Source organism: Glycine max, chromosome 11 (assembly GCF_000004515.6).
Source record: "Glycine max cultivar Williams 82 chromosome 11, Glycine_max_v4.0, whole genome shotgun sequence".
Taxonomy (NCBI): Eukaryota; Viridiplantae; Streptophyta; class Magnoliopsida; order Fabales; family Fabaceae; genus Glycine; species Glycine max.
Window position 1 is genome coordinate 14568292 of NC_038247.2, and position 12812 is coordinate 14581103.

Genomic DNA, 12812 nt, shown 5'->3' on the forward strand with positions numbered 1-12812 from the left:
GGGTGAGATTGTTGGAGGAGTATTTTATGTGTATTTCTAACTAAAAAGTCTCTCAAAATCCATTCCACAAAAGAATCCATCAAAATCTATTTACTTTTGAATACCAAAAGACATTTTAAAAGTGGTAAGAAATCTCAATTGAATACCAACAGATTTTGTTACCCTGAAAAAAAAAATCTTTATTGTCTTAATTGAATACCACAAGATTTGTTTATATTTTATAAAAGTCTTGATTGAATACCACAAGACCTTTTAATCATAAAAAAATCTTTTAAAATCCTTTGAAATCTTAATCCAATACACTCCCCTAATTATCCTTTTCCTCTTATAACACCGCCACAATTCGCACTCCACAAAGTTTGTAACTTTACAACACACCTTAGGATAAAAACCACACCCCATTAGTAGTAGCCAGTAGATTCAAAGTTGGAATAAACAAACAAAGCCTGGCATCTCCCACCACACCATCATCATCATCAAATCCAAACACAACAATGGCACTCAAAAGGGCACTGTGGTTGATGCTGCTGCTGTTATCTGTAGCTGCAGCTGCTACCAACACCAACAATGTGTACCAGCCTTGTGCTGATGCCAGGATTCAGAGATCCGATGGCTTCACTTTTGGCATTGCCTTCAGTTCCAGAGACTCTTTCTTCTACAACCAGAACCAGTCCCTTCAGCTCTCTCCCTGTGACCGACGCCTCTCTCTCTCTTTCTCCAACTCACAGCTTGCTCTCTTCCGTCCCCGGGTTGATGAGATCTCTCTCCTCACCATCAACACCTCTAGTTTCTTCCCTGTAAGTTACACTGTTACCTCTTTCATCTTTTCTTTTTCTTTTTTTCTTTGGCCTTGGCTGATTGAAAGTGATGTTGTTCGTTTTGTTTTTCTTGGTTGTGGGGGCTGAAATCTTGCTTTGACATGGATGTTTGACTCTGCTGTGTTGGAAAGTTTGGAACTTTGAGGTGACTTGTTGGTTATATTTAGAGAAATAGTATTAGTTTTGTACAAAAGAAATGTAAGAGAGAGAGAGAGAGAGAAGACAGTGTTAAGGATAAGAAAAGTTTAGAACTTTGAGGCGACTTGTTGAATATATTTTGAAGAAATAGTATTAATTTTGTACAAAAGAAATGTATAAAAGAGAGAGAGGAAGAGAAGACAGTGTTTTGGATAAAATGGTTGATGTCAGTGATGGATGGAGAGAAAATGTGATGTGTTATTCTTGAATGAATCAGTAATCTGTTAGATGTTGATTATATTTGGAGAAGTTATATTGGTATAAAGTTTTGTACAAAAATAGTTAGTTGGTGTGATAGAGAGAGAGATAGAAAGAGAAGATATTGTTATAGAAAATGTGGATGATACACTTGTATGAACAAGGGATGTCTTATATTTATATGTTGGTATACTATTGTCATTGTAGAATATGGGGATAATGGGATTGTGGTTTCTGTTCATTGGTTGGTATGTGGGGTACTTCTATATTTGATATTGACATGGTGCTATCTCTGGGTTGTTATAGTTACTGTAGATGACTTAGCGATTGTTTTCTAACTGCTAATTCATCTTTCTTGTGATTATGATGGTGAGGGTTCATCTTTCTTGTTATAGTACTATTTGTGCTGGATAAAATGGATTTGGGCTGGGAAAATGTTAGAAGTAGAAATAAATTTTGACACATTTTATAGCTATCCTATGACTTTCTCGTTGGACATGTGGAACTAACTAATGAACCTAAATTTATGTGCTCATTATGGCAAGAAATTAAGCAGCATAAGTGCTTAGTAATGAAGGTACGGATATCGAGGTTGTTGAATGTCATAAATTCAGTTTTAAAGTGTTTTAAATGAGATATGAGAGGTTATTTATCACTATAGTACTCTGAGACTGCTGCACCAACCTACTAAAAGCATAATATATACATAACCATGTTGAGGTATCAAATATTGCTTAATACCTACCATACAATACACACCCTATCCTGCAACCTCCATTAAAGAAGTTATGTACAATGGCCAAACCTGGCCTATATTCTTTACATCTAGTTCAATGCCGAGGTTATGGTTCTAAACTGTCGCTTTCATTTATTTTTCCAATATTCCACTAGTTTTGACATCCCACTCAATGAAGCAAAGTTTCTACTTTTGCAACCATCTTAAGTTTCATCATGCATGCCAAGGTACTAGGGAGACTGCTTATATTATGCCCTCTGCATTGCTAATTAAATATTTTCCCTGCTACTCAGTGCCTTATAGGCTTGTAATAATCTTCAATTACAAGTTAAACCACAATGTATTGTCTTATAGTGTTGACCTATCAGTTATCTTTGTGTTAAGCTTAATAGACTTAAACCACTCCTTATTGGTGTTACAATTAAACTTGACTGCACACTTCGTACTGACTTAAATACTCTCAAGTTCTGCTGTATCTATCTCTTCACTGTTGAAATTAAGCCACTCCTCTTTGGTTATTAAACTTGATTGCAGACTTTTAACCAACCAAAATACTTTTGAATGCTGCTTTCATCTTTTTTGCTACTGTTTAGTTTGATGCTTACATCACGGTGACATCATTAGCTAAAGCTGTAACTTGCAATCACTGGTTTTACTATTATATGCAGAGTTCAGTCAAACCTGTTTGACATGACAAGTTTATTAACATATGGTCAAAATGTACATCTGATACTCAATATTGAATATAAAAGTCAACGTTAAGATAGCGAAGCTAACAATCCTTCTCAACTACTAGTATAGCGATTTTGTTTAGATCTTTGTTGAATGTGATCAATGTTAGGCTTGTTCACACGCATAAAGACATAAAACCAATAACCATAAATTGAAATAATTAGGCGGCATAATCTGAACTGTGAAGTGTATCAAGGAGGCTGCTATTTTTGGAAAAGGGACATGGTTTAGAGTTTAATTTCTATGTATTGTCAATGTAAGTTTTTTCACACTATCAATTAGAAATTATGGTAGGTATAACTTAAGGTAATTATTATCAAAGTCAACAAACTTACCATTCATGACAATTTGTTATTGAATGACAGTATAAAATTTCTCTATACTTTCAATACATGGACTATTTTCTCTAAGAAATTTGAAACTTGAAAGACCTATAATGCATGCTTGAGTTAGTAATAAAATGGCTTTTGTTTTTCTTAGAGCATTCTAATTCACAAGTTCCTAATACAGATTCCCTTGACTGAATTTGAGTATTGGAGGATATGCTCAAAACATTTGTTTATAACCACAAAGCAAACCATCAATTTTTTGTTGTTTCCAAAGAATATGGTTTATTGCTTAGTTTTATCCCTCACAACTTCTAAGAAGCCATGGTGCTTCAACGCTTCTGCTCTAATAGGATAGAAATGAGAATCTCAGGTCATGGTGACTTGCACTGGGATCCTTTAAACCATCTGCTTCCCTATGTTCAAAAAATTAAGATAAAACATGTCTGCAAAAAAAAAAAAAAATAGTAAATCAGAGCAACTGAGCAACTTTTTTTTCTTTTTTCGCATACATGAATTAGAGAAAGTTTAGTTCCCTGAAAGTGAATATGAGAACCTCAAGAAGCTAAAACAGAAAAATTGCATGAGTGGTGTCATCATTATAACTAACTTCCAATTTTCATTTTCATCATGATATGTAGGATTCTTATGGTGGATATATGGTGGCATTTGCGGGGAGGAAATATGCTGCACGTTCCCCTCTCGCATTTGTTGCAAACAGCACATATACCGTAACAAGTTTTACACTGGTAAGAGTTGTAAATCATGGACCTGAAGAGTTGAGTTTTTGGTTCGTTATTGAAAGGCTTGGTTGGACTTTTCATTTGATTAGGTGCTAGAGTTTCAGAGGGGTAGGCTGCAGAACTTTTACTGGAAGAGAGACGGTTGTTCTTCGTGCAAGGAAAAATCGAACTTCATATGCCTCAACAAACAAGATTGTGCAATCAGAACATCATCTTGCAAGGGCAGAGGAGGTGCAGTAGATTGTAGTCTTGGAATTCAGCTTGCATTTTCTGGTACAGACAGGCATCTCAGAGTGCTTAATTCATGGTTTGAAGTGGAAAACCTGCGGCAGTACTCTCTCTATGGCTTGTACTCAAATCTAAGGGACTCTCTCACTGGCCAGTATAACAAATTCTTTTAACAGCAGCAAAAAAATCTTCCTCTGGATTATTTTGTTTGTTTCGTATGGTGTTTGTAATTTTTGTGACTATTTCTCTTTGCCTTCTCATTTACTTGTTGCTGGACATTTATTGCTTACCAATTTTTTATTCATAACATTACGTGAAGAGTGTGTACATTTTAGTAGGCTGCAAGTGCCTTTACTTGTTTCTTTCATTGGCTTCTTAAAGTTTGCCACAAAATCTGTATGTGTATTGAATATGTGGCTTGAGAGGAGGATAAAACTATTTTGATAATTAAGGCTTAAATACATTTTTTGTTTATGTAATTTAGTGTTTTTTTTATTTTCGTTCTTGTAATTTTTTTTTTCGTTTTAGTCTTTTTAAAATGTTTGTTTTGTTTTTCGTCCTTAAAATATTTTAAATAATACTTTGAATAATAAAAAATGTTTTGAATAGTAAAAAAATACTAACTAAAGTATTTTAAGGACGAAAAATAAAATAAATATATTTTACAAAGAACTAAAACAAAACAAAAATTACAAAGATGAAAATAAAAAAAAATGTTAAATTATAGGAATCAAAAAATGTATTTAAGCCCATAATTAAAAGAAGGCAAATGTTAAATATACCCTCTGATTTAAGCTTATAATTATTAAATGTAGTTCCTTTTCTAATTCTGATTTTTTTTGCCAAATGTACCTATTTTCTGAAATTAGTTTCCGGGATGCATTTAACATTCTGCAATCTAAATTCCGGAAGGTATTTTAGCAAGGAAAATCCATGATCAAGCTCAAACATTAGCCCTTCTCCTGCATAAGTAGTTGAAGATCCATTTACAACACCACTGGACCAACCATGGTCATCACAAACTGCACCACGTCACCACCAAGGCACACCAAGCAATAGAATCCACTAGCCATGCCTCAAAACCCAATATCAATACTTGCCATCTTCTGGTCAGGGTGTATTTCGGAGGTACGTTTTTGTTGAAGAGGACAACTTGATGAAATTGCTATCTGAATGAATCTTCAATATTCAATAATTTTTATAATTATTAAATCTAAAACATGTTCTTATATATGGACCATTTTTTCCCGAGTTTGTAAGCATGTTTAATGGCGTGACTAATATCTATTGTTTGTGATTTTTAAGTAACCCCATGTATTTGCATAATAGATGGGGAACATGTGGGAGTATTCTTGGCTGACCCGTGTGTTATTATTTGATGCAAAGAACCGAAAGGATTGATTCAAATATATAAGATTTTGTTAAATTCTGAATGAGAACAATTTATTTAATAAGAGAATTTGTGTTTAATTCCTACTGTAGGTAAAATTTTCTTGGATCATTGACAACAATGCATCACGAGTGAAATTAATCTTTGATTCAGCTGGCTGAAAGACACCTGTGATCTTTGACTCGGGAAAAAAATGATGCAAAGACCTGTCCAAGTGTTTGAGAATTTGTAAAACAACAAAATATATGCAAGTTTCCATGGATGAAACTTACTATAAAAAACAGCTAGAGAAGACATTATACCAAGTTTGAAGCTCTTTCATATTGTCTTTTTGGTTTCTTAAAAATTAGGCACTTTTTCTTTACCTTTGTTTGTTGCTATGTGGCTCATTAATTAATAGAGGGAAGACAACTAAAGTAGAATACAATGTAGATGAGATGAGACGTATCACACAGAATCAATACATTACAAACGCTATTTTCTATCATTAATCTACTTTATTTAGAATGTTTAAAGGGTTCATAGCATGAACTAATACTGAGGTTATTAAATTGATCGATGCTTATCAGCAACATATATGCTAAATGAGTTACAAATCATGTACGGAGAAGTTATAAGATTAGTTTGATAATAAAAGAAGAAGGGAAGAATGGAAAGGTTATGGGTTTGATTCTCCTGCTAACAAAAATATTAATAATTAACCATTAATATTTGTCGATAAAAAAAATCAGAGGCCACCAAACTTTATTTGTAAATGGATCTTCAACGACTCATGCAGGAGAAGAGCTAATGTTTAAGCTTGATCATAGATTCCTTGCTAAAATAGCTTCCAGAAACTATTTTCCAGAAGGGGCTAAGTTTGGCAACAAAATATTATCAGAAATAAAAAAAAGGAACATTTAAAAATTTAGGAAGGTGTATTTAACATTTGAAAAAAAAACTCAATGAAGAAAAGAAAGAAAATATTTTTGGGTGAACTAGAAAATTCCTTAGTGGAGTCCAAGGATTAATTTCTCAAGGTAGTGAGATCCTTATTTAAGAAATTGACATATCTCGTCATATATATATGTATATATTTTTTACATATGAAGCTAAATTGAACCCTAACAACATATATAAGGATGAAATTATTTATCAATGTAACACCATGTTAATAAAAGAAAAAGAATATAGTTTGAACCGAATCCAATTCACTGGTTACTAGTTAATCAAATTAAATCACTCAGGAAAAAATCATCAACTTAAATTAATTAGTCATTCATGTAGTTATTCTTTAACACACATCACAATAAATTTTGATTTTTATTAAATATCCTTTTCAGCATTATTAGCTTTAGTGCCACTAAAATTTTAATTTGCACATAAGTTTTAAATTTATTTAAGTTATTGAATTTTCTCCAAATTAAGTAAACATTAGAAATATAGGTTCCTCAATAATCGCAAGTGATGATGATGATGATAATGATGATGATGATAATGATGATGATGATGAGTATCCACATACTATTTAAAAATATTAATTTTGAAAATTTTAGAATTGAGAAAATTAGAAAAAGAGAGTATCTGTTATTTTTTGTAAAAAAGAAAAAGAAAAAGCAAGTATATCACAATAATAATTCAATTCAATTAATTTATTACTTTTTGTATAAATAACACAATTATTGACCATATAAATGTTTTTATATTATTCTCTAATTACAAATTATTATGTATAATAAATTTGTTAATTTTGGCCATGGGATTCTTCAAGGATTCTCTATAGACCTTGATCTTATGAAACCCTTTAGGAGTTGTAATGTTTTCCCCAAATATCACCAAACCTTGTGATGATATTCCAACAACCTTGCCCCACGCGACATAGGTCATTGAAATTTGTGTGTCCTTCACTTGAGACTTTAGAACGTCGTTGTTAAGAAAGATTCGATAAATTATATCCACTTAGAAAAATTTAGATGATAGAATGAGAAGAGAGATATCACACCAATTGTTAAGTTTATTGCGAATAACAAAATTTACAATGAAGGGGTTCAAAGTGCTCACACTCACTAAATCCAAAATACAAAGCTCCTTATAAAGGATACTGCAGCTAATTGTCTAACTAAAAATAGTTACAACATAAAACAATTATAATTACAACACAACATATGTTAATGAACCACCCGACTAGACACTCCTTGTTACGTGATTGGATGCTCCACCAGATTACAGAAGATTGAATGACCAAAATAAAAGGCAAGAGTATTGAGCCAAATGATTAATGTTGCTATCCACCTTATTTTTATCATCCATCATCTAACAATCAACAATCTCCACCTTGGTTCAATAAAATTTCGAATTACAAGTAACTTAGTTCATCTCCAACAATCTAAGTTATTTAGATTCAGACAATGCATGAACTTGTTTCTTGGAATAGGCTTCGTGATCATGAGCATATCAGCTGGATTCTCTCTTGTATCAACTTTCTAAACTTTGAACCTATTCTCAAAATAGATGAAGTGGTATATGATGTCAATGTGTTGAGTCCTCTTATGATGGACTTGATCCTTCGTTAAATAGATTGCACTCAAATTATCACAGAAAATGATAGCCTTTACATGTGGAAACCCAAGATTGCTAATCTAACCCTTTAGCTAGATCCCTTCCTTTGTTGCTTCTGCCAGAGCCATGTACCCTGCCTATGTAGTGGATAAAGTCATTGTGGGCTGAAGTGTTGTCTTTGAAATGATAAGAGAGTTTCCAATCGTGAACACGTACCCAATCACAAATCTCATTGCATCCAAATCTACAACATAGTCAGAATCATAGTTACCAATGAAAGCATAAGACATGTTACCTGAATATATCTTTCATAGCTTGCCAATGTTCCTTTTCAGGATTAACCATATACTTACTCACAACATTAACTGCTAATGTTAGGTCCGGTTTGGTGCATACCATAAGGAACATGAGACATGTATTATTTCTCTAGTTCTGATTGAATAGTATTGAGTTCAAATAAATGAATGGACATTGTCAGAGTAATGCATACTGGTTTTGCGGATGCCATCCCAAAATGATTTAACACTTTCTGAATGTATTCCTTCTAACACAGGAAAAACTTCTTTTAGACTCGATCACTCTTAATCTCCATGCCCATAATCTTTTTAGAAACTCTCATGTCCTTCATCTCAAATTCACTACTGAGTATTGACTTCAACTTCTGAATTGCCAACAATTTTTGAGATGCTATAAGCATGTCGTCCACATAGAACAGAAGATTGATGTGGGAACCATCCTTCACCTTGCTATGATAAACACATGAGTCATTGGAACTTCTAATGTACCCATGAGAGACAACAAACTCATCGAATCTTTTATACCATTGCCTTGGTGATTATTTCATCCCATAAAGAGACCTCTTCAATCTACAAACAAAATTTTCCTTTCCTTCCACCTCAAAACCTTTAGGTTGTTGCATCATAATGTCTTCCTTTAGTCTTCCATGGAGAAAGGCAGTTTTGACATCGGGTTTCTCTAACTCCATATCTAGAGTTGCCACTAGGGCCAACAAAACACGTATGGAGGTGTGTCAAACTACTGGAGAGAATATCTCATTGTAGTCCACTCCTTCCTTCTAACTATAGCCTTTAGCCATTAGCCATGCTTTATAAAAGATGACTTCTTCAATGGATGATCCAAATTTCTTCTTGAAGATCCACTTGCACCTCATTACTCGTTTTGCCTTCAAGTAGATGAACTAAATCCCATGTCTGGTTCTTCTGAAGGGATTCCATTTCTTCAATCATACCCTTTGTCCACTCCTCAACTTTAGAACAAGAAATTGCTTCTTGATAAATGGAAGGTTTGAATGAATCAATGTCTTTTGCTACCTATAGCGCATAAGACACTATCTCAAAATCATATCTTTCAAGAGCTTTGATTTGCCTTTATGTCTTTCTGGGTGTTGTGGTTTTTAGCTTCTTTGAATGGTTTTGACTCGTCCAGTCAATCCCCTTAACTGGTGTTGTGTTTTGATGTTGAAGGTGCATTTGAAGATCCTAATTGCTTATGTTTTTTTATTGTAGAGCTATCAAAATCCACCTGCTTAATGACATCGTTAGCCTTGCCCAAATCTTCATTGAATTTTGAATGCAACATAGAGAGTTTGTCAAAGATGACATCTCTACTCAGAATGGCCTTTCTTTCAGATGAAGACCAGACTTATAATCCTTTGACTCCATCTCCATATCCCATAAAGAATCCCTTCTTGGCTTTGGACTCCATCTTACCTTCACTTACATGATAGTATGTCGAACATCCAAACACATTTAGCATTGAGTATTCAACAAGCTTGTTAGACCATACATCAACAGGGGTCTTAAAGTCTATAGCAATGGATGGTGAGCGATTCATATGATAACATGTTATACCGACTGTCTCACGAGATAACATGTGGCCATGACGCATATGCCATAGGGAATTATCATTGGACATATGGCTACTAGATTGTGAAACATTAGAGACAAAACCTATCACACTGGACCCATGATGGATGTACAAATTTTCTTGTTTGGTTCCTTGCATTACCACATACTTCTCTTTCCCTCTAATTTGTATAACTCCACCTTCAACCTAGCAAGAAAAACCTTTTGAATCCATGACATCCACATATACAAGATTTTTTTAAAGCTTTGGAATGTGATGAACTTCAGTTAAGGTTCTAACAACACCATCATGCATTCTGATTTGTACAAAACCTATACCGACATACTTAGTAGGAACATCGTTACCCATGAGGACATTTGTGACACTCTCTACCCCGACATACATATAAATAAATAAAATATATAAAAATATTGATAAAAAAATTCACGTGGATAAAAGGTTCATATTCACTTCACTATTACCATATAAGACTTATTAAAAACATATTTGGCTCAAAACAAGACCGTCAAAGTTTACAAAAAATGTTTTGTTAAATCAGTAAGGTAAAATAAAAAAATAACATTATGCAATTAAAATAAAAAAAAACTCATCCCCAATGTCACATCCTATCAGAGCATTGTGTCCCAATGTCCTCTGGCACGAGGTTCTTTAAAGTCATCCATCTAGTCATCTGCTTCCACGAACACAAGGTTCGAGATCATCACTGGATCCAAACACAAATAGCACACAGGGAGTGAGTTATCACACAAAAAAAATTAACAAAACAAATAAACAAGATATAATCAAAATAAATTATGGAAATATTTATAACATAACTCAACTTAATACAACCCACGTCACTTCAGCACTTTATCTTTAAAATTCATTTTTCAATCACTAATCACATTACACATGAATCACACACTCAAGTCATGACACAATAACAATCATCAATTTCATAATAAACAATTAGCAAGTGTTATACAAAAATTATACTAAGACTCAAGCCTACATGCAATGTGGTACCATGTTAGTAAAAAACCACCCTAGGACGCTTAAGAGTACATAACAGACACACCACATAATGGGTATGTCAAGTCACTCTCACTAAGTAAAATCATAAGGTGATCAGTCAAGGTCACTCTGTTTTGTGAGAATGATCCAACCATATGGGATCAACATAGGCTTAAAGGAGCACTTAAACCGAGTGTCTTTACCCCCAAGGCCTAGACTCCGAAGAATCCGTCAGGGTCTCACCTTCCTGATTTAGGTCCAATCCCTAAAACAATTTTTGCAAGCAAACACTACTTATGAATTATACAATGCCCATGACCTCACACTCGTGTTTCAAACATGTTTAACACATTACGCTACAATTTAACACTGGTTCCTAACTAGGAACCTACACTTTCTCTTTAACACTGCGCATAAACACTTTTCTCAATATAAACATTGGTCGGGTTATTGTATAATTCACAACTCACAACACAAGTATTGTCACATCAACTGTTAAACACACACACTTATTCACAACCAAATATCATGCCCACAATTTAATATCTCATTATGCCACAATCAATCATCTCATGTTTACGTGTATCTCGCAATTTAACACATTCAACTTTGCACTTATACTCAATCTCCATTACAATATTATAATCTCAAAGTAATATATTATTCTACAATTCATCATATATTCAATTTATCACATATATACAATTTCAATCATAATTTCATAATGTCAATATAAATATTTATTACGCTAATCTTATTCAAAACACAAACAAATTATACAAAAATATTTCTCAATCCACGGGGAGTAAAAGCCCTCAAACAATTTCACATAATCATACAAGAAAAATTTCAATACAATAAACATTCAAAAATAAACCCCAATTTGATCTTTTAAGAATCCCTACCCATCTTCATTCTAACCCCAATTACGATAAACTCATCCCTTACCTCTAAGCGGGCTCACGTGTGTATTGTGACAACAATAGCAGTATCTCTAGCGGTTTCCTGAGATTCCTCAAGTTTTTCTTCTGACTGCTCTGATGGGGTTCCCAAACGTTAGAGAGAAGGAGAAGGGATTGAAGCCTCCATTCCACTGTATACGTGTGATGACTATTTCTCTATCCAAAGATGTTATTTTGCAAATCCCAATGGTGAAAATATGCAGAAATGAATTACAAACCACATATAAAACTTGCACAACAATCCAACAATCAACTAGTCCAAGATCATAGTTTTACTGAGACAGATCTGGGTTTCTACAGGAAAAGGAAAGTCTACGATGCAAAAGGTATTTCTCTGAGCTCCGACATGGTGAATGTGTCCGAGATCATCATTTTTCTGAGATAGTTTTGGTGGTATGCAGGAAAAAGAGAGAGTTTTTTGGGAAGGGAAAAGAGAAAACGAAATTAAGAGGAAGAGGAAGCGTAGAAACTATCGTCAGTCTGAAAACTGACCTAACATGTATATATTTATAGCTAGGGTACTCACAACCTATCATTTATTCTATTTATTTATTTTTATTATTTTATAAAAAGAAACTCTTTTTTATTCCTTATCAAATGAATAAATAAAATACCTTTTTTATTTTCTCTCAAACCATTATTTTAATTAATAAAGTTATTTCTCCTTATTTATTTAATTATAAAAACCTCATCATTTTTCTAAAACTCTATTTATTTATAATTAACAATCATTTTTAAATTAGTTTACAAAAAAAAATGGGATGCTACAACATTACCACCTGAATTCTTCTCATATGTCACAAACCAATGTTTGTGGACACATATATGATAAGAACAACCTGAGTCTTGTACCCATTGTTCAGAATGTTGTTGTACTTGTTCACTAATAGACATGACCAAATCGTTTTCCGGTGAGGAGTCATTCTGAACAAGAGCAGCAACAAAATATTTCTTTGCTTTCTTTTGACAGTCTCACTTCCAAAGACCTGATTCTTTGCAGTAATTGCATTTGTCCTTAGGATCAACTTTGTTTTTCTTCTTCTTCTGCCCTTTAGTAGAATTA

At 33.4% G+C, this 12812-nt stretch overlaps 1 protein-coding gene across 1 annotated transcript; it reads left to right on the forward strand.

The window, feature by feature from the left end:
* The first annotated feature begins 288 nt into the window (after window positions 1-288).
* LOC100814491 (uncharacterized) lies at window positions 289-4346 on the forward strand. Its single transcript, XM_003538038.5, has 3 exons — window positions 289-797; window positions 3650-3757; window positions 3841-4346. The coding sequence occupies exons 1-3, from the start codon at window positions 495-497 to the stop codon at window positions 4150-4152; spliced, it is 723 nt and encodes a 240-aa protein (XP_003538086.1). The 5' UTR covers window positions 289-494; the 3' UTR covers window positions 4153-4346.
* Window positions 4347-12812: the final 8466 nt, after the last annotated feature.

Bases quoted from the DNA above. Each gene is read 5' to 3' on its own strand.
- LOC100814491 (XM_003538038.5), top strand. From the start codon at position 495: ATGGCACTCAAAAGGGCACTGTGGTTGATGCTGCTGCTGTTATCTGTA. The intron at 798-3,649 runs GTAAGTTACACT...CATGATATGTAG, and splicing joins ACACCTCTAGTTTCTTCCCT to GATTCTTATGGTGGATATAT. The intron at 3,758-3,840 runs GTAAGAGTTGTA...TCATTTGATTAG, and splicing joins CCGTAACAAGTTTTACACTG to GTGCTAGAGTTTCAGAGGGG.